This window comes from Bombina bombina, chromosome 9 (assembly GCF_027579735.1).
Source record: "Bombina bombina isolate aBomBom1 chromosome 9, aBomBom1.pri, whole genome shotgun sequence".
In the NCBI taxonomy this organism is placed as follows: domain Eukaryota; kingdom Metazoa; phylum Chordata; class Amphibia; order Anura; family Bombinatoridae; genus Bombina; species Bombina bombina.
Window position 1 is genome coordinate 170,925,865 of NC_069507.1, and position 26,420 is coordinate 170,952,284.

Here is a 26,420-nt window from a genome sequence, read left to right on the forward strand (position 1 = left end):
TCTGGTCATTTTAGATAATTTACTGTGACGTGACAGGGACAAAGTATCCCCTTCCTCAGACCATCTGAGGAAGGTGATACTTTGTCCCCGAAACGTCACAACTGTCCACTATCTAAAAAGACCAGAGTGTGCAAGTTTGGTTGTTTTTCATTCTTTTATTTATATATATATATATATATATATATATATATATATATATATATATATATATATATATATATATATATATATATATATATATATATATATATATATATATATATATATATATTTTGCAGTAATGTCCAATCTTTAGAAATCCTTTTGAAATTACAAAAAATACTATAGATCTTAATTTAAAAAAAATTCTAGAAAAATTCTGTATAAGCTTTTGTAAAATATTAAAGTCTTATTTTTTAAAAACTACTTTTTTGTCATTATAGCATTATACAAAAGATAAATATATAATGTAATATAACAAATTCATTTTACATTCTTGATATTTTGCATTATGTTTAAAACTTTACATAGGTTTATTGTAAAGCTTTTAGTGTCATTTTTGATCTACTATCACTACATATCATTTTTTTGAAGCCACATTGTCACCACAATATTGCCACTTGAAATATTTATCTTTCTACATATACAGTAAATATATGATTTTAATTTTGCTAAGCAGTCATGTCATAAATTCTTAAAAGGACAGTCAAGTCCAAAAAAACCTTTCATGATTTAAATAGGGAATGTAATTTTAAACAACTTCCCAATTTCCTTTTATCACCAGTTTTGCTTTGTTCTCTCTGTATTCTTAGTTGAAAGCTAAACTTAGGAGGTTCATATGCTAATTTCTTAGACCTTGAAGACTGACTCTAATCTGAATGCATTTTGACTACTAGTAGGCATTAGTTAATGTGTTTCATATAGATAACATTGAGCTCATGCACGTGAAGTGACCTAGGAGTGAGCACTGATTGGCTAAAATGCAAGTCTGTCAAAAGAACTGAAATAAGGGGGCAGTCAGCAGAAGCTCAGTTACTAGGTAATTACAGAGGTAAAACGTGTATTATTATTACTGTGTTGGTTATGCAAAACTGGGGAATGGGTAATAAAGGGATTATCTTTCTTTTTAAACAACAAAAATTATGGTATTGACTGTCCCTTTAAAAAGACATGAAACCCAATATTTTTTTTCATGATTCAGATAGAGAATACAATTTTAGACACTTCTATTAACTAATTAGCTTAATTCTTTAGATATCCTTTTTTGAATAAATAGCAGTGCACATGTGTGAGCCAAACACAAGAGGCATCTATGTGCAGCCACCAATCAGCAGCTACTGAGCCTATTTATATATGCTTTTCAACAAAGGATATCAAGATAATTAAGGTAATTAGATCATTGAAGTAAATTGGAAAGTTGTTTAAAATTGCATGTTCTTTCTAAATCATGTAATAAATCATGTGTGTTTAATGTCCCTTAGTATTTTGCCAGAAATAAATGGAATAGTGAACTGCACTAGAAAAGTAGTGTAAGGGACCACTGACTTATGTAAGACAGTACTTCTTAGTGTCCTACAATACAAGGCTTAGTAGGGCAGGTCTGGCAAAAGAAAGTACATGTGTGATATTTTAAAGCTGATTATCTATGTGGTACTGGTTATATACTGTTTTGATCAATGAAAATACTAATTCAATACATGAACTTGACGTATTTCATAAAATGTAACACACTCTGGCCCCTACATTCTAGTAGATTTGAATCTGACATTCTGCTGTTTAATTAATTAATTAATTAATTAAAACCTCCCAATAGGGATATGCAATGTAGTTTGATACTCTGATGTTGGTACTCTTATTGGGTAAACATACATGAAACTGTACAAAGCAGACTTTTTTGATGGGGTTGCCACGCGTTTTATAGCCCTGTTTTAAAAGCAAAATAGTACATGGGCTATACAGTTTAACACATGGATAAGATACAAATGCATGACTTTAAAATTAAAATTGCTACTTTTAGTTTTAGTCCATTTGCAGGGCTATATGGATATACATATTTTTAGCTTTTCTTTTTCCAGGTACACAGTTGTCTAACTTTTAAACACACAGATAATTAATAGTTGGATTCGTATCAGATATTTAGTATATAATGATAGTAATTATACATGTTATAAGCTTAAACACAAAATTGCAAAAATAATCCATAAAGTAACTATGTTCTGCATAATCTCATATTAGTTTTGTTTCTAAAAGCCACAAACGTGTGTAGAACACTTGGAAATATTGTTATGCTATTGTGACACTTGGCGTCCAAGTGCAGGATTAAACAAGATTGACACAAGGACACTAACTAAACAGTCTGTTACCCCCTTCTCTGTTTCATTAAATTGATGGTCCTCAAGGTCTGTAGTTTGCTTTTAAATCTGATTTCCTTTATGCTTTGTTTGCAGTTCTTTTGTTACGGGAACAGCTTGTTGTGACCACGTTGCACCGCTGAGGATTTGGGACCTGCAAAGGTAATATCTACTTGACATATTGTACTTTATCAATGAGTTTAATAATAAGTACTCAAAGGCAATGTATATGTCTGTGTGTGTGTGTATGTATATACAGTACAGAGCAAAAGTCTTAGACCACCATTCGATTTGTTTTAGCAATGGTATAATGACCATTTATAATTATTTCTCAGTCTCTTTATTAGAATACAACCAGAAAATACAGGATATTTGTATGCAGTATTAAACAGAAAAAAAGACAGCTTCTATAGGCTAAAGTGGCAAGTATTTAGTGTGACCTCCCCTTACACTTCAGCAATAGCAGGGACCTGGTTCTCGTAAACCTAAATGGAATGGAACCCTAATTAATGTCTGTGCTAACAACTGTATTTGTTCTACTATTTCATGTAAAAATGACTTCTGTGAAAAAGGTCTATTACACCAGGTTTGTGCAAGACCTCTGGGCAAGTAACTTTTATCCCCTGACTAGTAGACTACAGTGTGAGGAGTAGTATATATATATATATATATATATATATATATATATATATATATATATATGTATATGTATGTGTATATATATATATATATATATATATATATATATGTATGTGTATATATATATATATATATATATATATGTATGTGTATATATATATATATATATATATATATATATGTATGTGTGTGTGTATATATATATATATATATATGTATGTGTGTGTGTATATATATATATATATATATATATATTGTGGCCTGGGATCTTACAGCCACACAGTCTTTAAAGCTGGAAACACCGCACACGGTTGTAGCTTTATAAAATATAGTCTATTTATATACAGGTCTGGCAAAAAAACTTACTAACAGGTATAACTGACTGCACTAATTTGGCTTTTCGCAAAAGATAAATGCACAAACCTTTCAAACTTTGTTTTTCCTTTAAGAGATAATTCCTCTCAGGAGAGTGTTGCAGTATCCCTTAGTGCTGGCATTCTGTCTCTGAATCCCTGACTTGGGATTTTTTTTTTTTTAATTGAGGTTATACAAAATATACAACGTATTTTGAAAGCCAAAAACAAAACAGTAATGACATAAGTTTCAGTCTAACAATGACTATTAACACGATGACAGGTTTCACAATGATAAACAAGAAATAGGCGTCTTAAACCTCAGTTTTACGTTTTCTTTTTTAAATTCCTCAAAAGAAACCCTGAATGCCACTCTTGGACCTAAGATCACTCATAAAACCAGGGAGAGGAATATTGATGTTTGAAAAAGGTCACTTTTGGACCTATATAGATTAAAAGTGAATTAACAACTGATATCGTATATGGATTATATAACTGGACAAATTGAGTACTCTATACTATTATAAAACCAAAATAGTGTTTATTCTATGTGGAAAGAGGATGCTGTGTGCTATGTAAAGATCGTTAATATATATATAATTTTTTAAGTGTGTGTTTACATAGTCAATATCAGAACATGTACAAGTTAGCCCCTATTGCTGAAAGTAAAGATCTATAGCCAGTTCAAAAAATAGTAGTAATGAGTCTTCAGTAGGGTAGAATTAGAAGAAGATCATTTCCTATTAGGGTGACCATAACCTATGTTATTGCTGAGTCCCAATCTGCATAATAATAAAAATATACCTTAGATATAGACCTATAATATGAAGTAAAATTGAGTTAGGGGTTAATTTTTCTATGCCTTATAATATATAGACAACAAGCTGTCTTGGCCGCAGACAGCACGCTTCTCATCCCCAGCCAATTAGCACAGACCAAATTTATGGTTTTATATATTATAATGAGGTTGTAATAGTCCTATACATAATTGTACTAATGTAGCTCTCCATAGTAAAGGACAATACAATTGGAAACCTCAGCCGTGTCCTAGCTTGTAAAAGGTATAGCTCTAATGGAACCTTCTTATTTAGAGGTGGCTAACTGAGTCAATATGAGCGTTGTCAAAAACTATATTGGGCTAAGTGTTTGACTATAGGAGTTGGACCTTATATAAGGGACTACATTTCAACAATTATAGTGAGAAACATGTTATGGAGCCAGCTTTATTTGTGAACATTTCTCTTAGGCAAGTGTGATTGGGAGTGCATGCTACAATTCAGCAATATGCATTTTTCAGATATATGCAGGATGAAACAGTGTCTGCTCTTATGCTCTCAGACCTCTTGGTTAGCATGAGTGGGTTACATCTATATAAGTCTAAATATAAATAAAGATATTTTAAACACTTAAAATTATAGTCTTATTAGCTTTCTCAAGCAGTAAAAGACCCCTAAATACCGTATATAATGTGTTAACAGTGTCAAACTATTTAGTAAGAGCTCTAGTATTTTTCATGTATCAGCTGAGTGATATAGTGCCTGCACTCAGACTTCTTGGTTAGTACAGGTAGGTTGCTTTTATATGGGTCTGAAAATAAAGAAGATTATTGCCAAACACATAATATTATAGGAAAAGTAGCCCTCTCAGATAGAGAATGACCTCTAAACATATAATATGTTAACATTGTCCACTTGTATAGTAATAGCACTAGCATTTTTCATAAATCTGAAGTGATATAGTGTATGCTCTCAGGCCTCTTAATTAGCATAGGTGGGTTGCTCCTATATAAGTCTAAATATAAATAAGGCTATTTTTAAACATTTATTATAGTCCAGTTAGCTTACTCAATTATTTAAAAACCCTAAACTTGAAATATGCTAACAGTGACAACTTATTTAGTGATATCACTAGCATTTTTCATATATCCGCTGAGTAAAATAGTGCAGATTCTCAGACCTCATGGTTAGTAAAAATGGGTTGCTGTTATATTGGTCTAAATAGAAAGTGTGTTGCTAAAAACATAGAAATATTGGCTAATTCTCTTCCTCAATTAATAACAGACCTCTAAGCATATTTATAATGTATTAACAGTGTAAACTATTATGTTAACTTACTATATATAACATTTGTGAAACTATTAGGGTAACTTAGCACAAACACAGATTAACTACGGTTGTGTACTTGAGTCAGAAAAAGTTACTAGCCCACACCTGCACGTAAGATGTGGTAGATGTGTGGGATCAGAACCGATCTTCTTTCATAGATGTTCATAGATATGCTCTTGCCGGCATAGGAAGATGTCCTGCATTGTGTACGTTTAACAGCTTGTTGGTATTCCATAGAGGTTTTGTGCTTGGGAATAGAAATCTTGTAGTTGGAGATTTCTAGTAGTTCCACTGAGCTCATAGCCTCTCATTGTGAGTGCAGGGAGCCGAGGTTAGCCGCATCTGGCAGGGGACTAAAAGCTCTCTCAAACTGCGTAGCATTAGCTTCCCGCATGTAGTCTTTATCTCCTAGACCCATGTATATGTGAACAGAAGTGTAACCCGATCTACGGTGGGGGATAGGCTCACCTTCAACAATCTGATCGCCAATGCGAACACCGCCATCACTCTTTTGAGGATTTAGGTTGGTAGAATCTTCCCTCTGTGCTGTGGTCTGTAGAAATGCACTCGGTATCCTCAGTAGGTTCTGTCTCAGCTCCCGAAAATGACTATCTAGGAGAGACTGCACGCGGTCCTCCCAAGCGTCCAAAGCCGCCATGATGATCCAATCAGTAGTCCTTTCAGCACTTTAATTAAGTTTCAATATACGAATCCCCAGAGGAGAGCTAATGTTATTTTTATTTTTATGTTTGAGACCTCAAATGCCAGGGGATTGAGAAAATCTCTCTAGGAATTAGAGGAGGCAATCTTGAACAAGCTCTACTTAGAGCTGAATGCAGGTGGATATACCTAATAGATTGTGTCTATCCCAAAGGGCTCAATGAGCAAAACAATTATTACTGTTTCCTATGAGAGTATACATGTATCCCCCTCGTATTAGGTATCACATACCAATGCTATGCAACACTGTGAATAACAATATCTCACACAATTTGGGATTTAGTCTCCTTAATTAATCCCCATTTAATTTTTTAATTGTAATACTTATAACAACACGGTTTGATCTAACCTAGCACTTTTTTACCCCCGGTCTCACATTTAATAGGATGGGAACGTTGCACATGTCACATCATTTATTACTTGTAGTAAGTATCCCCCAAGTTAACCTCTTTAATTTACGTATTTGTTCACATTCATGCACCCACTTTGAATGCACTTTTCACTCTTCATTATTTGCTTCCCTAATACTAATCTATACGTCTGGGACATTGTAGAATTAACTTATCCATAGGACCAGTCTAATTATTTAAGTATCCTTTTCCATTTGGATTGTGGAACAGTTACAGCAGGAGAACTTAGGAATCACATAATGCACTAAATAAAGATATCCCCCACTTCCATCTGATAATATTAATAGCAACAGTATAATTTGCCCCCTAGACCGCGTATAAACACATTCCGGGCCCCCTGGGACCTCTATTTGGATTGTGGACTCTGGAATATGGCCATGCCTAATCTACAGTCTTCTAATACAATGATATAATAGCAGATATAGTCAAATAATAAAAATTGGGTGCACGAAGAAGGTGATAAATTAATCTGCCTACATTGCTTCTTTGGCACCATTGACGAATATGTCTAAAATATAAAAAGGGCACTGTTAGATCACGGTAACTATAGTAAAACTTGTACTATGGCTTCGTCGACATAATTAAAGGAATATGTCTAATTATACGTTTCGGTTGCCAAGCAACAGGATATACACTCTCATAACACATATTCTTCATCATGAATGGTCAGTAACAAAGCCCCCCCTCCCCCCAATCAATAGTGGTTTCGCTAAGGGCCAATAAGTTGAAAGAGAGAATGTGACATCACAAACTATTCAGCCTATAAATTATCGTCTTGAAGGCAGACGCCCCACCTTTGACAAAGCCGAAAGGTGAAACATGTCAGGAGAAGCGGGGACACCTAGTCTCCAGTTTTAACGAGCAATAGTGGATAATTGGAGCTACTTATATTATTAGACCTAGTGTAATTCCCAGTAAACTATTCTAGTTGATGGCTGACAATTTATCTATTGGGGTGGTTCTTACCCCTAGACTACTAATACGTATGGTACACCCGATTCTAGCGTGGGTATTAGTATTTTATTAATATGGTTCCCTAATGAACCCATATCGTATTATTCCTTGACTGAGGTTTGGTATTAATGATATAGGCTAATAAATTACGTTACCTAGCTGTTATTTAAACAGAGCTTTAAGATTCTACTAATTTTGTGTAGCCAGCCTTGGATGCAATTACCTATAAAAAATATATTTACATTCAGTTACGCTAGTAATCTGTTGATATATACAGCATTGATACCACAGCGCTAAACAACGCATGCTGATTGTATTTTGTTTCTATGTTTAGCTGATAGGGGGTAAAACGGAATCATTTCCAAACCATGTATTGTCACAACCTACTAGGACTAGACTCTTGAAGTGACAATACTGTACAATCGCTACCCACGCCATTATGCAGAGCTAGCCGAGACTCATTTTCCTATTTTTCCCCACATCTATTCACACTGTTAATTTGTTGAGGGAAATATTTATAATGATATTGCTACTACTGTTGTTAACATAAGTGGATTTACTTTATCACTCAAACCACTGATTTATATATATATATATATATATATATATATATATACATATATATATATATATGTAGAAATAAGTAAAATGTGTCTCCTCAGTGTACTGAGTTGACACAAGTGATACTCTGTTGTGGGCGCTGGTCAGAAGGTGTATAGGAAATAGTGGCAGCTGTATAGGACATATACTGGGAGGGTTGTGAAGCCCTAGACAGTAAAAGAGAATATATATTCAAAGGTGGATACAGCGCCTATATGTCCAATATACTGATGTGGTATGTGAGGAATAAAGGATGGGAAAAGCAAATAAGAACATAGAAAATAAAAGAAAAAATAAAAGAAAAATATATATATATTAAAATAAAATAACAATAAAAGGTCCAGCTAAAAATAGCATATAAAGTATATAAACTCTGAAACGATGTTCATATGAGTCCTAGAAGTAATATAAATCGTAGTGAATCTCCAGATGTAGTGGTTGTATAGATATAGTTGGTATATAATACCCTTACCAGATATTACCTCAATCGAATGAGGTAAGTATGCCGCACTGGGGGTATATATAGATGATTGGGTTTCCTCCTTGTATCCTGCTTGTGGTGTTCGTTGACCTCTTGGAGTATGCAGGGATATGCCTCTGATGATGAATAGATCCCTTATACTTCTCCAAGAGGCCAACCACGAATCCATAGGAAGTATAAGGGATCTATTCATCATCAGAGGCATATCCCTGCATACTCCAAGAGGTCAACGAACACCACAAGCAGGATACAAGGAGGAAACCCAATCATCTATATATACCCCCAGTGCGGCATACTTACCTCATTCGATTGAGGTAATATCTGGTAAGGGTATTATATACCAACTATATCTATACAACCACTACATCTGGAGATTCACTACGATTTATATTACTTCTAGGACTCATATGAACATCGTTTCAGAGTTTATATACTTTATATGCTATTTTTAGCTGGACCTTTTATTGTTATTTTATTTTAATATATATATATTTTTCTTTTATTTTTTCTTTTATTTTCTATGTTCTTATTTGCTTTTCCCATCCTTTATTCCTCACATACCACATCAGTATATTGGACATATAGGCGCTGTATCCACCTTTGAATATATATATATATATATATATACATATATATACAGTGTATGTATATATATATATATATATATATATATATATATGTATATATATAGTGGTAGTAATCCACCTCTACTACGCCTGGTGCTAAAGCTAGAAATCGTAGTATTATACTCCTTCAATAATCAGTTACCACCGTCACTCCAAGTGGAACATATTTCTCTTGTAAGGTGTATCCAGTCCACGGATCATCCATTACTTGTGGGATATTCTCATTCCCAACAGGAAGTTGCAAGAGGACACCCACAGCAGAGCTGTAATATAGCTCCTCCCCTAACTGTCATAGCCAGTCATTCTCTTGAAACTCTCAACAAGCATGGACGTTGTAGGAGAGAGTGGTTAAATATAGGTAGTTTATTTTCTTCAATCAAAAGTTTGTTATTTTTAAATAGTACCAGAGTTGTGCTATTTTATCTCAGGCAGTAAATAGAAGAAGAATCTGCCTGAGGTTTCTAGGATCTTAGCAGGTTATAACTAAGATCCATTGCTGTTCTCACATATGTCTGAGGGGATTACACAGATGAGGTAACTTCAGCGAGAGAATGGCGTGCAGTTTATTCTGCTATCAGGTATGTGCAGTTATAATTTTTTCTAGAGATGGAAAACACTAGAAAATGCTGCTGATACCGGATTAATGTAAGTTAAGCCTGAATACAGTGATTTAATAACGACTGGTATCATGCTTACTCCCAGGGGTAATACCCTTATGATATTTACAATATAAAATGTTTGCTGGCATGTTTAATCGTTTTTATATATGCTTTGGTGATAAAACTTTATTGGGGCCTAGTTTTTTCCACATGGCTGGCTTAAATTTTGACTAGAAACAATTTCCACTGTTGTAGTATAAAAGTTACAGTTGGTGCAGTTAAAATTACAAACTGTGACATCCAGCTTCCCTCAAAGGCCCTCTGAATGCTATAGGACATCTCTAAAGGGCCCAAAGGCTTTCCAAAGTCGTTTATTGGGGAAGGTAGGGCCACAGCTTGCTGTGGCAGTTGGTTGTGACTGTTAAAAAACGTCTATTTCGTTTTCTTTCATGTAATTAACAAGAGTCCATGAGCTAGTGACGTATGGGATATACATTCCTACCAGGAGGGGCAAAGTTTCCCAAACCTTAAAATGCCTATAAATACACCCCTCACCACACCCACAAATCAGTTTTACAAACTTTGCCTCCAAGGGAGGTGGTGAAGTAAGTTTGTGCTAGATTCTACGTTGATATGCGCTCCGCAGCAAGTTGGAGCCCGGTTTTCCTCTCAGCGTGCAGTGAATGTCAGAGGGATGTGAAGAGAGTATTGCCTATTGAATGCAGTGATCTCCTTCTACGGGGTCTATTTCATAAGGTTCTCTGTTATCGGTCGTAGAGATTCATCTCTTACCTCCCTTTTCAGATCGACGATATACTCTTATATTTACCATTACCTCTACTGATTCTCGTTTCAGTACTGGTTTGGCTTTCTACAAACATGTAGATGAGTGTCCTGGGGTAAGTAAGTCTTATTTTCTGTGACACTCTAAGCTATGGTTGGGCACTTTATTTATAAAGTTCTAAATATATGTATTCAAACATTTATTTGCCTTGACTCAGAATGTTCAACTTTCCTTATTTTCAGACAGTCAGTTTCATATTTGGGATTATGCATTGAATTATCATATTTTTCTTACCTCAAAAATTTGACTTTTTTCTCTGTGGGCTGTTAGGCTCGCGGGGGCTGAAAATGCTTCATTTTATTGCGTCATTCTTGGCGCGGACTTTTTTGGCGCAAAAATTCTTTTCCGTTTCCGGCGTCATACGTGTCGCCGGAAGTTGCGTCATTTTTTGACGTTATTTTGCGCCAAAAATGTCGGCGTTCCGGATGTGGCGTCATTTTTGGCGCCAAAAGCATTTAGGCGCCAAATAATGTGGGCGTCTTATTTGGCGCTAAAAAATATGGGCGTCGCTTTTGTCTCCACATTATTTCAGTCTCATTTTTCATTTGCTTCTGGTTGCTAGAAGCTTGATATTTGGCATTCTTTCCCATTCCTGAAACTGTCTTATAAGGAATTTGATCTATTTTGCTTTATATGTTGTTTTTTCTCTTACATATTGCAAGATGTCTCACGTTGCATCTGAGCCAGAAGATACTACAGGAAAATCACTGCCTGCTGGATCTACCAAAGCTAAGTGTATCTGCTGTAAACTTTTGGTAGCTATTCCTCCAGCTGTTGTTTGTAATAATTGTCATGACAAACTTGTTAAAGCAGATAATATTTCCTTTAGTAATGTACCATTGCCTGTTGCAGTTCCCTCAACATCTAAGGTGCAGAATGTTCCTGATAACATAAGAGATTTTGTTTCTGAATCTATAAAGAAGGCTTTGTCTGTTATTTCTCCTTCTAGTAAACGTAAAAAGTCTTTTAAATCTTCTCTCTCTACAGATGAATTTTTAAATGAACACCATCATTCTGATTCTTTGGACTCTTCTGGTTCAGAGGATTCTATCTCAGAGATTGATGCTGATAAATCTTCATATTTATTTAAGATGGAATTTATTCGCTCTTTACTTAAAGAAGTACTAATTGCTTTAGAAATAGAGGATTCTAGTCCTCTTGATACTAATTCTATACGTTTGGATAAGGTTTTTAAAGCTCCTGCGGTTATTCCAGAAGTTTTTCCTGTTCCTAATGCTATTTCTGCAGTAATTTCCAAAGAATGGGATTAATTGGGTAATTCATTTACTCCTTCTAAACGTTTTAAGCAATTATATCCTGTTCCGCCTGACAGGTTAGAATTTTGGGACAAAATCCCTAAAGTTGATGGGGCTATTTCTACCCTTGCTAAACGTACTACCATTCCTACGTCAGATGGTACCTCGTTTAAGGATCCTTTAGATAGAAAAATTGAATCTTTTCTAAGAAAAGCTTATCTGTGTTCAGGTAATCTTCTTAGACCTGCTATATCATTGGCTGATGTTGCTGCAGCTTCAACTTTTTGGTTGGAAACTCTAGCGCAACAAGTAACAAATCGTGATTCTCATGATATTATTATTCTTCTCCAGCATGCTAATAATTTTATCTGTGATGCCATTTTTGATATTATTAGAGTTGATGTTAGGTTTATGTCTCTGGCTATCTTAGCCAGAAGAGCTTTATGGCTTAAGACTTGGAATGCTGATATGGCTTCTAAATCAACTCTACTTTCCATTTCTTTCCAGGGAAACAAATTATTTGGTTCTCAGTTGGATTCTATTATTTCAACTGTTACTGGTGGGAAAGGAACTTTTTTACCACAGGATAAAAAATCTAAAGGTAAAAACAGGGCTAACAATCGTTTTCGTTCCTTTCGTTTCAACAAAGAACAAAAGCCTGATCCTTCGTCCTCAGGAGCAGTTTCAGTTTGGAAACCATCTCCAGTCTGGAATAAATCCAAGCCTGCTAGAAAGGCAAAGCCTGCTTCTAAGTTCACATGAAGGTACGGCCCTCATTCCAGTTCAGCTGGTAGGGGGCAGGTTACGTTTTTTCAAAGAAATTTGGATCAATTCTGTTCACAATCTTTGGATTCAGAACATTGTTTCAGAAGGGTACAGAATTGGTTTCAAGATGAGACCTCCTGCAAAGAGATTTTTTCTTTCCCGTGTCCCAGTAAATCCAGTGAAAGCTCAAGCATTTCTGAATTGTGTTTCAGATCTAGAGTTGGCTGGAGTAATTATGCCAGTTCCAGTTCCGGAACAGGGGATGGGGTTTTATTCAAATCTCTTCATTGTACCAAAGAAGGAGAATTCCTTCAGACCAGTTCTGGATCTAAAATTATTGAATCGTTATGTAAGGATACCAACGTTCAAGATGGTAACTGTAAGGACTATATTGCCTTTTGTTCAGCAAGGGAATTATATGTCCACAATAGATTTACAGGATGCATATCTGCATATTCCGATTCATCCAGATCATTATCAGTTCCTGAGATTCTCTTTTCTAGACAAGCATTACCAATTTGTGGCTCTACCGTTTGGCCTTGCTACAGCTCCAAGAATTTTCACAAAGATTCTCGGTGCCCTTCTGTCTGTAATCAGAGAACAGGGTATTGTGGTATTTCCTTATTTGGACGATATCTTGGTACTTGCTCAGTCTTTACATTTAGCAGAGTCTCATACGAATCGACTTGTGTTGTTTCTTCAAGATCATGGTTGGAGGATCAATTTACCAAAAAGTTCTTTGTTTCCTCAAACAAGGGTAACCTTTCTGGGTTTCCAGATAGATTCAGTGTCCATGACTCTGTCTTTAACAGACAAGAGACGTCTAAAATTGATTACAGCTTGTCGAAACCTTCAGTCTCAATCATTCCCTTCGGTAGCCTTATGCATGGAAATTCTAGGTCTTATGACTGCTGCATCGGACGCGATCCCCTTTGCTCGTTTTCACATGCGACCTCTTCAGCTCTGTATGCTGAACCAATGGTGCAGGGATTACACGAAGATATATCAATTAATATCTTTAAAACCGATTGTTCGACACTCTCTAACGTGGTGGACAGATCACCATCGTTTAATTCAGGGGGCTTCTTTTGTTCTTCCGACCTGGACTGTAATTTCAACAGATGCAAGTCTCACAGGTTGGGGAGCTGTGTGGGGATCTCTGACGGCACAAGGAGTTTGGGAATCTCAGGAGGTGAGATTACCAATCAATATTTTGGAACTCCGTGCAATTTTCAGAGCTCTTCAGTTTTGGCCTCTTCTGAAGAGAGAATCGTTCATTTGTTTTCAGACAGACAATGTCACAACTGTGGCATACATCAATCATCAAGGAGGGACTCACAGTCCTCTGGCTATGAAAGAAGTATCTCGAATTTTGGTTTGGGCGGAATCCAGCTCCTGTCTAATCTCTGCGGTTCATATCCCAGGTGTAGACAATTGGGAAGCGGATTATCTCAGTCGCCAAACGTTGCATCCGGGTGAATGGTCTCTTCACCCAGAGGTATTTCTTCAGATTGTTCAAATGTGGGGGCTCCCAGAGATAGATCTGATGGCCTCTCATCTAAACAAGAAACTTCCCAGGTATCTGTCCAGATCCCGGGATCCTCAGGCGGAGGCAGTGGATGCATTATCACTTCCTTGGAAGTATCATCCTGCCTATATCTTTCCGCCTCTAGTTCTTCTTCCAAGAGTAATCTCCAAGATTCTGAGGGAATGCTCGTTTGTTCTGCTAATAGCTCCGGCATGGCCTCACAGGTTTTGGTATGCGGATCTTGTCCGGATGGCATCTTGCCAACCATGGACTCTTCCGTTAAGACCAGACCTTCTGTCGCAAGGTCCTTTTTTCCATCCGGATCTGAAATCCTTAAATTTAAAGGTATGGAGATTGAACGCTTGATTCTTGGTCAAAGAGGTTTCTCTGACTCCGTGATTAATACTATGTTACAGGCTCGTAAATCTGTATCTCGAGAGATATATTATAGAGTCTGGAAGACTTATATTTCTTGGTGTCTTTCTCATCATTTTTCTTGGCATTCTTTTAGAATACCGAGAATTTTACAGTTTCTTCAGGATGGTTTAGATAAGGGTTTGTCCGCAAGTTCTTTGAAAGGACAAATCTCCGCTCTTTCTGTTCTTTTTCACAGAAAGATTGCTATTCTTCCTGATATTCATTGTTTTGTACAAGCTTTGGTTCGTATAAAACCTGTCATTAAGTCAATTTCTCCTCCATGGAGTTTGAATTTGGTTCTGGGAGCTCTTCAAGCTCCTCCGTTTGAACCTATGCATTCATTGGACATTAAATTACTTTCTTGGAAAGTTTTGTTCCTTTTGGCCATCTCTTCTGCTAGAAGAGTTTCTGAATTATCTGCTCTTTCTTGTGAGTCTCCTTTTCTGATTTTTCATCAGGATAAGGCGGTGTTGCGAACTTCTTTTGAATTTTTACCTAAAGTTGTGAATTCCAACAACATTAGTAGAGAAATTGTGGTTCCTTCATTATGTCCTAATCCTAAGAATTCTAAGGAGAAATCGTTGCATTCTTTGGATGTTGTTAGAGCTTTGAAATATTATGTTGAAGCTACGAAATCTTTCCGTAAGACTTCTAGTCTATTTGTTATCTTTTCCGGTTCTAGGAAAGGCCAGAAAGCTTCTGCCATTTCTTTGGCATCTTGGTTGAAATCTTTAATTCATCTTGCCTATGTTGAGTCGGGTAAAATTCCGCCTCAGAGAATTACAGCTCATTCTACTAGGTCAGTATCTACTTCCTGGGCGTTTAGGAATGAAGCTTCGGTTGACCAGATCTGCAAAGCAGCAACTTGGTCCTCTTTGCATACTTTTACTAAATTCTACCATTTTGATGTATTTTCTTCTTCTGAAGCAGTTTTTGGTAGAAAAGTTCTTCAGGCAGCGGTTTCAGTTTGAATCTTCTGCTTATGTTTTTCGTTAAACTTTATTTTGGGTGTGGATTATTTTCAGCAGGAATTGGCTGTCTTTATTTTATCCCTCCCTCTCTAGTGACTCTTGTGTGGAAAGATCCACATCTTGGGTAGTCATTATCCCATACGTCACTAGCTCATGGACTCTTGTTAATTACATGAAAGAAAACATAATTTATGTAAGAACTTACCTGATAAATTCATTTCTTTCATATTAACAAGAGTCCATGAGGCCCACCCTTTTTTGTGGTGGTTATGATTTTTTTGTATAAAGCACAATTATTCCAATTCCTTATTTTATATGCTTCGCACTTTTTTTCTTATCACCCCACTTCTTGGCTATTCGTTAAACTGATTTGTGGGTGTGGTGAGGGGTGTATTTATAGGCATTTTAAGGTTTGGGAAACTTTGCCCCTCCTGGTAGGAATGTATATCCCATACGTCACTAGCTCATGGACTCTTGTTAATATGAAAGAAATGAATTTATCAGGTAAGTTCTTACATAAATTATGTTTTTTTGATCCGTTTTTTGAACTAAGGGGTTAATCATCCATTTGCAAGTGGGTGCAATGCTCTGTTAGCCTATTATACACACTGTAAACATTTGTTTGATTTACTGCATTTTTTCACTGTTTTTCAAATTCTGACAAAATTTGTTTCTCTTAAAGGCACAGTACAGTTTTTTATATTTGCTTGTTAACTTGATTTAAAGTGTTTTCCAAGCTTGCTAGTCTCATTGCTATTCTGTATAAACATGTCTGACATAGAAGAAACTCCTTGTTTATTATGTTTAAAAGCCATGGTGGAACCACCCCTTAGAATGTGTACCAAATGTACTGATTTCATTTTATGCAATAAAGATCATTTTCTGTCTTTAAAAAATGTATCACCAGAGGAATCTGACGAGGGGGAAGTTATGCCAACTAACTTTCCCCACGTGTCAGACCCTTTGACTCCCGCTTAAGGGACTCACGCTCAAATGGCGCCAAGTACATCTAGGGCGCCCATAGCGTTTACTTTACAAGACATGGCAGCAGTCATGGATAATACACTGTCAGCGGTATTAGCCAGACTACCTGAACTTAGAGGTAAGCGAGATAGCTCTGGGGTGAGACAAAATGCAGAGCATACTGACGCTTTAAGAACCATGTCTGATACTGCCTCACAATATGCAGAAGCTGAGGAAAGAGAGCTTCAGTCAGTGGGTGATGTTAATGACTCAGGAAAGATACCTGATTCTAATATTTCTACATTTAAATTTAAGCTTGAACACCTCCGCGTGTTGCTTAGGGAGGTTTTAGCTGCTCTGAATGACTGTGATACCATTGCAGTGCCAGAGAAATTGTGTAGACTGGATAAATACTTTGCAGTGCCGGTGTGTACTGATGTTTTTCCAAATACCTAAAAGGTTTACAGAAATTATTAATAAGGAATGGGATAGACCAGATGTGCCGTTCTCTTCCCCTCCTATTTTTAGAAAAATGTTTCCAATAGACGCCACCACATGGGACTTATGGCAGACAGTCCCTAAGGTGGAGGGAGCAGTTTCTACTCTAGTAAAGCGTACTACTATCCCTGTCGAGGACAGTTGTGCTTTTTTTTTTTAGATCCAATGGATAAAAAATTAGAGGTTACCTTAAGAAAATATTTATTCAACAAGGTTTTATCCTACAGCCTCTTGCATGCATTGCCCCTGTCACTGCTGCTGCGTCGTACTGGTTTGAGTCTCTGGAAGAGGCTTTACAGGTAGCGACTCCATTGGATGACATACTTGGCAAACTTAGAGCACTTAAGCTAGCCAATTCTTTTATTCTGATGCAATTGTTCATTTGACTAAACTAACGTCTAAGAATTCTGGTTTTGCTATACAGGCGCGCAGAGCGATATGGCTTAGATCATGGTCAGCTGACGTGACTTCAAAATCTAAGCTACTTAACATTCCCTTCAAGGGGCAGACCCTATTCGGGCCTGGTTGAAGGAGATTATTGCTGATATCACTGGAGGAAAAGGTCATGCCCTTCCTCAGGACAGGTCCAAATCTAGGGCCAAACAGTCTAATTTTCGTGCCTTTCAAAACTTCAAGGCAGGTGCGGCATCATCTTCCTCTAATAATAAACAAGAGGGAACTTTTGCTCAATCCAAGACGGTCTGGAGACCAAACCTGACATGGAAAAAAGGTAAGCAGGTAAAAAAGCCTGCTGCTGCCTCTAAGACAGCATGAAGGAACGGCCCCCTATCCGGGAACGGATCTAGTAGGTGGTAGACTTTCACTCTTTGCCCAGGCATGGGCAAGAGATGTTCAGGATCCCTGGGCGTTGGAAATTATATCCCAGGGATATCTTCTGGACTTCAAAGCTTCCCCCCCAAAAGGGAGATTTCACCTTTCACAATTATCTGCACACCAGATAAAGAAAGAGGCATTCTTACACTGTGTACGAGTCCTCCTAGTTATGGGAGTGATCCATCCAGTTCCAAAGGAGGAACAGGGACAGGGTTTTTACTCAAATCTGTTTGTGGTTCCCAAAAAAGAGGGAACCTTCAGACCAATTTTGGATCTAAAGATCTTAAACAAATTCCTCAAAGTTCATTCGTTCAAGATGGAAACTATTCGTACCATCCTACCACTGATCCAGGAGGGTCAATATATGACTACAGTGGATCTAAAGGATGCTTATCTTCACATTCCGATACACAAAGATCATCATGGGTTTCTCAGGTTTGCCTTTTAAGACAGGCATTACCAGTTGTAGCTCTTCCCTTGGGATTAGCTACAGCCCCAAGAATCTTTTCAAAGGTTCTAGGGTCACTTATGGCAGTCCTAAGGCCGCGGGGCATAGCAGTAGCCCCTTATTTAGACGACATCCTGATACAGGCGTCAAACTTCCAAATTGCCAAGTCTCATACGGACGTAGTACTGGCATTTCTGTGGTCGCATGGCTGGAAAGTGAACGAGGAAAAGAGTTCTCTATCCCCACTCACAAGAGTTTCCTTTCTAGGGACTCTGATAGATTCTGTAGAAATGAAAATTCACCTGACGGAGTCCAGGTTATCAAAGCTTCTAAATTCCTGCCGGGTTCTTCATTCCATTCCGCGCCCTTCGGTGGTTCAGTGTATGGAAGTAATCGGCTTAATGGTAGCGGCAATGGACATAGTGCCGTTTGCACGCTTACATCTCAGACCGCTGCAACTATGCATGCTCAGTCAGTGGAGCGGGGATTACACAGATTTGTCCCCTCAACTGAATCTGGACCAAGAGACCAGGGATTCTCTTCTCTGGTGGCTATCTTGGGTCCATCTGTCCAAAGGTATGACCTTTCGCAGGCCAGATTGGACAATTGTTACAACAGATGCCAGCCTTTTAGGTTGGGGTGCAGTCTGGAACTCCCTGAAGGCTCAGGGATCGTGGACTCAGGAGGAGTCTCTCCTTCCATTAAATATTCTGGAACTAAGAGCGATATTCAAGGCTCTTCAGGCTTGGCCTCAGTTAGCAACTCTGAGGTACATCAGATTTCAGTCGGACAACATCACGACTGTAGCTTACATCAACCATCAAGGGGGAACGAGAAGTTCCCTAGAGATGTTAGAAGTTTCAAAAATAATTCGCTGGGCAGAGATTCACTCTTGCCACCTATCAGCTATCCATATCCCAGGTGTAGAGCACTGGGAGGCAGATTTTCTAAGTCGTCAGACTTTTCATCCGGGAGAGTGGGAACTCCATCCGGAGGCATTTGCACAACTGATTCATCGTTGGGGCAAACCAGAACTGGATCTCATGGCGTCTCGCCAGAACGCCAAGCTTCCGTGTTACGGATCCAGGTCCAGGGATCCCAAGGCGACACTGATAGATGCTCTAGCAGCGCCCTGGTCTTTCAACCTGGCTTATGTGTTTCCACCGTTTCCTCTGCTCCCTCGACTGATTGCCAAGATCAAGCAGGAGAGAGCATCAGTGATTCTGAATGCACCTGCGTGGCCACGCAGGACCTGGTATGCAGATCTAGTGGACATGTCATCCTTTCCACCATGGTCTCTGCCTCTGAAACAGGACCTTCTACTTCAGGGTCCTTTCAACCATCCAAATCTAATTTCTCTGAGGCTGACTGCCTGGAGATTGAACGCTTGATTTTATCAAAGCGTGGCTCCTCCGAGTCAGTTATTGATACCTTAAGACAGGCACGAAAGCCTGTCACCAGGAAAATTTACCATAAGGTATAGCGTAGATATCTTTATTGGTGTGAATCCAAGGGTTACTCATGGAGTAAGGTCAGGATTGCTAGGATATTATCTTTTCTCCAAGAAGGTTTGGAAAAAGGATTGTCAGCTAGTTAAGCGTCTGGCAGATGTTCCAGACGTTCAGGCATTTTGTCAGGCTTTAGTTAGAATCAAGCCTGTGTTTAAACCTGTTGCTCCACCATGGAGCTTAAACTTGGTTCTTAAGGTTCTTCAAGGAGTTCCGTTTGAACCTCTTCATTCCATAGATATCAAGCTTTTATCTTGGAAAGTTCTTTTTTTGGTAGCTATTTCCTCGGCTCGTAGAGTCTCTGAGCTATCTGCCTTACAATGTGATTCTCCTTATCTGATTTTTCATACGGATAAGGTAGTCCTGCGTACCAAACCTGGGTTCTTACCTAAGGTGGTATCTAACAAGAATATCAATCAAGAGATTGTTGTTCCATCCTTGTGTTACACAATTTGGACGTGGTCCGTGGTTTAAAGTTTTACTTACAAGCTACTAAAGATTTTCGTCAAACATCTGCTTTGTTTGTTGTCTACTCTGGACAGAGGAGAGGTCAAAAGGCTTCGGCAACCTCTTTTTCTTTTTGACTAAGAAGCTTAATCCGCTTAGCCTATGAGACTGCTGGACAGCAGCCTCTTGAAAGGATTACAGCTCATTCCACTAGAGCTGTGGCTTCCACTTGGGCCTTTAAAAATGAGGCTTCTTTTGATCAGATTTGCAAGGCGACGACTTTGTCTTCACTTCATATTTTTTCAAAATTTTACAAATTTGATACTTTTGCTTCTTCGGAGGCTATATTTGGGAGAAAGGTTTTACGGGCAGTGGTTCCTTTCATTTAAGTTCCTGCCTTGTCCCTCCCTTCATCCGTGTACTTTAGCTTTGGTATTGGTATCCCACAAGTAATGGATGATCCGTGGACTGGATACACCTTACAAGAGAAAACACAATTTATGCTTACCTGATAAATTTATTTCTCTTGTGGTGTATCCAGTCCACGGCCCGCCCTGTCATTTTAAGGCAGGTAATTTTTAAATTTAAACTACAGTAACCACTGCACCCTATGGTTCCTCCTTTCTCGGCTTGTTTTCGGTCGAATGACTGGCTATGACAGTTAGGGGAGGAGCTATATTACAGCTCTGCTGTGGGTGTCCTCTTGCAACTTCCTGTTGGGAATGAGAATATCCCACAAGTAATGGATGATCCATGGACTGGATACACCACAAGAGAAATAAATTGTGTTTTTAAAAGGTGTCTATAGTTACACCTGCTATTACTAACATTCTGGTACCTCAACCCAATATTGTTATTGGATTGTTCCCCGGATATTGAGGGTGGCCACATTTGGGTTATTAATTAATTTATCCTTGACTTGTCCAGCAGGGGTATCCATCCTATAGGGAATTACTTGTAATTTTGCTGCTCCAACCACTACACATTGTGTTTTTAACAATTTTGATTTTATTTATTAGAACAATAAAAGTTAAGTTTTAAATCCCTTCAGCTGGGATTGAGAATTGCTCTTTACTTTGCCTTACCTAGAACACTTAGTTGTGTTGTTGAGTGCTATCTATGTACATACTTTTCTAGTGCTCACATTAGAATCATCAAGTCTCCTTAGCTATATCTAGCAACCCTCTGGGGTGTCTTCCATATAAAAGTTCAAAGAGCAAAAACCCAGTAGAAGCTTGTGGGACCTCTCTGATAGCAACATTAAATAAGGCAAAAGGAAGTCCTAGTTTTTCCCATCTTTATCAATTACTTTTATGAGCATAGCCTTAAGTGTTTTATTGAATCGTTCTACCAGACCATCAGTTTGTGGGTGATACACTAATGTTTTCAGATGCTTTATATAAAGGCGATTACACAACTCCTTTGTAATTCTTGACATAAATGGAGTACCTTGGTCTATTAATATTTCTTTGGGAATCCCAACCCGGCTGAACATTAACATTAACTCCTTAGCAATTGCTTTTGCTGAAGTAGTTCTCATAGGTATTGCCTCAGGGTAACGGGTAGCATAGTCTACTACTACCAATATGTACTGGTGTCCCCTTGCAGACTTTACAAGAGGACCCACAAAATCCATACCAATGCGTTCAAATGGGACCTCAATCATGGGTAAGGGCACCAAGGGGCTACGGTATGCTGTAAGAGGGGCAGTTAATTGGCATTCAGGACAAGAAGAACAATAATTTGTTATAGATGCCATTACACCTGGCCAATAAAACCTCCTAAGAATTCTCTCTTGTTTTTTTCAATCCCCAGGTGTCCCCCAAGTATGTGACTATGTGCCAGGTTTAATACAGTGTGTCGATATGCCTGGGGTACTAATAGCTGTTTGACAGACTCTCTTTTTTCAACTCTGTACAGTAAATCATTTTCCACTTTAAAGGGACAGTATACACCAATTTCTCTTGTTAAGTGTATCCAGTCCATGGATCATCCATTACTTGTGGGATATTCTCCTTCCCAACAGGAAGTTGCAAGAGGATCACCCACAGCAGAAAGAAGAATCTGCCTGCGTTTTCTATGATCTTAGCCGAAGTAACTAAGATCCTTTGCTGTTCTCACATATTCTGAGGAGTGAGGTAACTTCAGAGGGGGAATAGCGTGCAGGTTTTCCTGTAATAAGGTATGTGCAGTTAAAATATTTTTCTAGGGATGGAATTTGCTAGAAAATGCTGCTGATACCGAAGTAATGTAAGTAAAGCCTTAAATGCAGTGATAGCGACTGGTATCAGGCTTATTAATAAAGATACATACTCTTATAAAAGTGTATTTTAAAACGTTTGCTGGCATGTTTAATCGTTCTTTACATATGTTTGGTGAAAAAACTTATTGGGGCCTAGTTTTTTCCACATGGCTGGCTTGAATTTTGCCTAGAAACAGTTCCCTGAGGCTTCCCACTGTTGTAATATGAGTGGGAGGGGCCTATTTTGGCGTTTTTTTGCACAGCAAAAATTACAAACACAGACATCCAGCTTCTTCCTGCAAGATCCAGGACTTCTCTGAAGGGCTCAAAAGGCTTAAAAAGTCATATTGAGGGAGGTAAAACGCCACAGTAGAGCTGTGGCAGTTGTTGTGACTGTTTAAAAAACGTTTTTGTCATTTGTTATTCCGTTTTTGGTATTAAGGGGTTAATCATCCATTTGCAAGTGGGTGCAATGCTATGCTAACTTATTACATACACTGTAAAAATTTCGTTAGTGTAACTGCATTTTTTCACTGTTATTTCAAAATTTGGGAAAATTTGTGTTTCTTAAAGGCGCAGTAACGTTTTTTATATTGCTTGTAAACTTGTTTTAAAGTGTTTTCCAAGCTTGCTAGTCTCATTGCTAGTCTGTTTAAACATGTCTGACACAGAGGAACCTACTTGTTCATTATGTTTGAAAGCCATGGTGGAGCCCCATAGGAGAATGTGTACTAAATGTATTGATTTCACCTTAAACAGTAAAGATCAGTCTTTATCTATAAAAGAATTATCACCAGAAGGTTCTGTCGAGGGGGAAGTTATGCCGACTAACTCTCCCCACGTGTCAGACCCTTCGCCTCCTGCTCAGGGGACGCACCTAATATGGCGCCAATTACATCAGGGACGCCCATAGCGATTACCTTGCAGGACATGGCTGCAATTATGAATAATACCCTGTCAGAGGTATTATCTAGATTGCCTGAATTAAGAGGCAAGTGCGATAGCTCTGGGGTTAGGAGAGATACAGAGCGTGCAAATGCTGTTAGAGCCATGTCTGATACTGCATCACAGTATGCAGAACATGAGGACGGAGAGCTTCAGTCTGTGGGTGACATCTCTGACTCGGGGAAACCTGATTCAGAGATTTCTAATTTTAAATTTAAGCTTGAGAACCTCCATGTATTGCTTGGGGAGGTATTAGCTGCTCTGAATGACTGTAACACAGTTGCAATTCCAGAGAAATTGTGTAGGCTGGATATATACTATGCGGTGCCGGTGTGTACTGACGTTTTTCCTATACCTAAAAGGCTTACAGAAATTATTAGCAAGGAGTGGGATAGACCCGGTGTGCCCTTTTCCCCACCTCCTATATTTAGAAAAATGTTTCCAATAGACGCCACTACACAGGACTTATGGCAGACGGTCCCTAAGGTGGAGGGAGCAGTTTCTACTTTAGCAAAGCGTACCACTATCCCGGTTGAGGACAGTTGTGCTTTTTCAGATCCAATGGATAAAAAATTGGAGGGTTACCTTAAGAAAATGTTTATTCAACAAGGTTTTATTTTACAGCCCCTTGCATGCATTGCGCCTGTCACTGCTGCGGTGGCATTCTGGTTTGAGGCCCTGGAAGAGGCCATCCAGACAGCTCCATTGAATGAAATTATTGACAAGCTTAGAACGCTTAAGTTAGCTAACTCATTTGTTTCTGATGCCATTGTTCATTTGACTAAACTAACGGCTAAGAATTCCGGATTCGCCATCCAGGCGCGTAGGACGCTATGGCTTAAATCCTGGTCAGCTGACGTGACTTCAAAGTCTAAATTACTCAACATTCCTTTCAAGGGGCAGACCTTATTCGGGCCTGGCTTGAAGGAAATTATTGCTGACATTACTGGAGGCAAGGGTCATACCCTTCCTCAGGACAGGGCCAAATCAAAGTCCAAACAGTCTAATTTTCGTGCCTTTCGAAATTTCAAGGCAGGAGCAGCATCAACTTCCTCCGCTTCAAAACATGAGGGAACTGTTGCTCATTCCAGACAGGCCTGGAAACCTAACCAGTCCTGGAACAACGGCAAGCAGGCCAGAAAGCCTGCTGCTGCCCCCAAGACAGCATGAAGGAACGCCCCCCTATCCGGAAACGGATCTAGTGGGGGGCAGACTTTCTCTCTTCGCCCAGGCGTGGGCAAGAGATGTTCAGGATCCCTGGGCGTTGGAGATCATATCTCAGGGATATCTTCTGGACTTCAAAGCTTCCCCTCCACAAGGGAGATTTCATCTTTCAAGGTTATCAGCAAACCAGATAAAGAAAGAGGCATTCCTAAGCTGTGTGCAAGACCTCCTAGTAATGGGAGTGATCCATCCAGTTCCGCGGACGGAACAAGGACAGGGATTTTATTCAAATCTGTTTGTGGTTCCCAAGAAAGAGGGAACCTTCAGACCAATCTTGGATCTAAAGATCTTAAACAAATTCCTCAGAGTTCCATCATTCAAAATGGAAACTATTCGGACCATCCTACCCATGATCCAAGAGGGTCAGTACATGACCACAGTGGACTTAAAGGATGCCTACCTTCACATACCGATTCACAAAGATCATCATCGGTTCCTAAGGTTTGCCTTTCTAGACAGGCATTACCAATTTGTAGCTCTTCCCTTCGGGTTGGCTACTGCCCCGAGAATTTTTACAAAGGTTCTGGGCTCACTTCTGTTGGTTCTAAGACCGCGAGGCATAGCGGTAGCTCCGTATCTAGACGACATCCTGATACAGGCGTCAAGCTTTCAAATTGCCAAGTCTCATACAGAGATAGTTCTGGCATTTCTGAGGTCGCATTGGTTGGAAAGTGAACGTGGAAAAGAGTTCTCTATCACTACTCACAAGAGTCCCCTTCCTAGGGACTCTTATAGATTCTGTAGAGATGAAAATTTACCTGACGGAGTCCAGGTTATCAAAACTTCAAAATGCTTGCCGTGTCCTTCATTCCATTCCACTCCCGTCAGTGGCTCAGTGCATGGAAGTAATCGGCTTAATGGTAGCGGCAATGGACATAGTGCCATTTGCGCGCCTGCATCTCAGACCGCTGCAATTATGCATGCTAAGTCAGTGGAATGGGGATTACTCAGATTTGTCCCCTCTACTAAATCTGGATCAAGAGACCAGAGATTCTGTTCTCTGGTGGCTTTCTCGGGTCCATCTGTCCAAGGGTATGACCTTTCGCAGGCCAGATTGGACGATTGTAACAACAGATGCCAGCCTTCTGGAACTCCCTGAAGGCTCAGGGATCGTGGACTCAGGAGGAGAAACTCCTCCCAATAAATATTCTGGAGTTAAGAGCAATATTCAATGCTCTTCTAGCTTGGCCTCAGTTAGCAACACTGAGGTTCATCAGATTTCAGTCGGACAACATCACGACTGTGGCTTACATCAACCATCAAGGGGGAACCAGGAGTTCCCTAGCGATGTTAGAAGTCTCAAAGATAATTCGCTGGGCAGAGTCTCACTCTTGCCACCTGTCAGCGATCCACATCCCAGGCGTAGAGAACTGGGAGGTGGATTTTCTAAGTCGTCAGACTTTTCATCGGGGGGAGTGGGAACTCCATCCGGAGGTGTTTGCTCAACTGGTCCATCATTGGGGCAAACCAGAACTGGATCTCATGGCGTCTCGCCAGAACGCCAAGCTTCCTTGTTACGGATCCAGGTCCAGGGACCCGGGAGCAACGCTGATAGATGCTCTAGCAGCTCCTTGGTTCTTCAACCTGGCCTATGTGTTTCCACCGTTTCCTCTGCTCCCTCGACTGATTGCCAAAATCAAACAGGAGAGAGCATCAGTGATTCTGATAGCGCCTGCGTGGCCACGCAGGACCTGGTATGCAGACCTAGTGGAC

The 26,420-nt window shown here is 38.9% G+C and overlaps 1 protein-coding gene across 2 annotated transcripts in view; it reads left to right on the top strand.

Annotated features, from left to right (window-relative positions):
- FBXW4 (F-box and WD repeat domain containing 4) overlaps window positions 1-26,420 on the top strand; it is a 621,158-nt gene that overhangs the window by 381,438 nt on the left and 213,300 nt on the right. For both annotated transcript variants that reach the window (XM_053692483.1, XM_053692484.1), the window contains exon 6: window positions 2,427-2,492. In XM_053692483.1, the coding sequence (XP_053548458.1) occupies window positions 2,427-2,492 (66 nt within the window). The remainder of the gene's footprint in view (window positions 1-2,426; window positions 2,493-26,420) is intronic.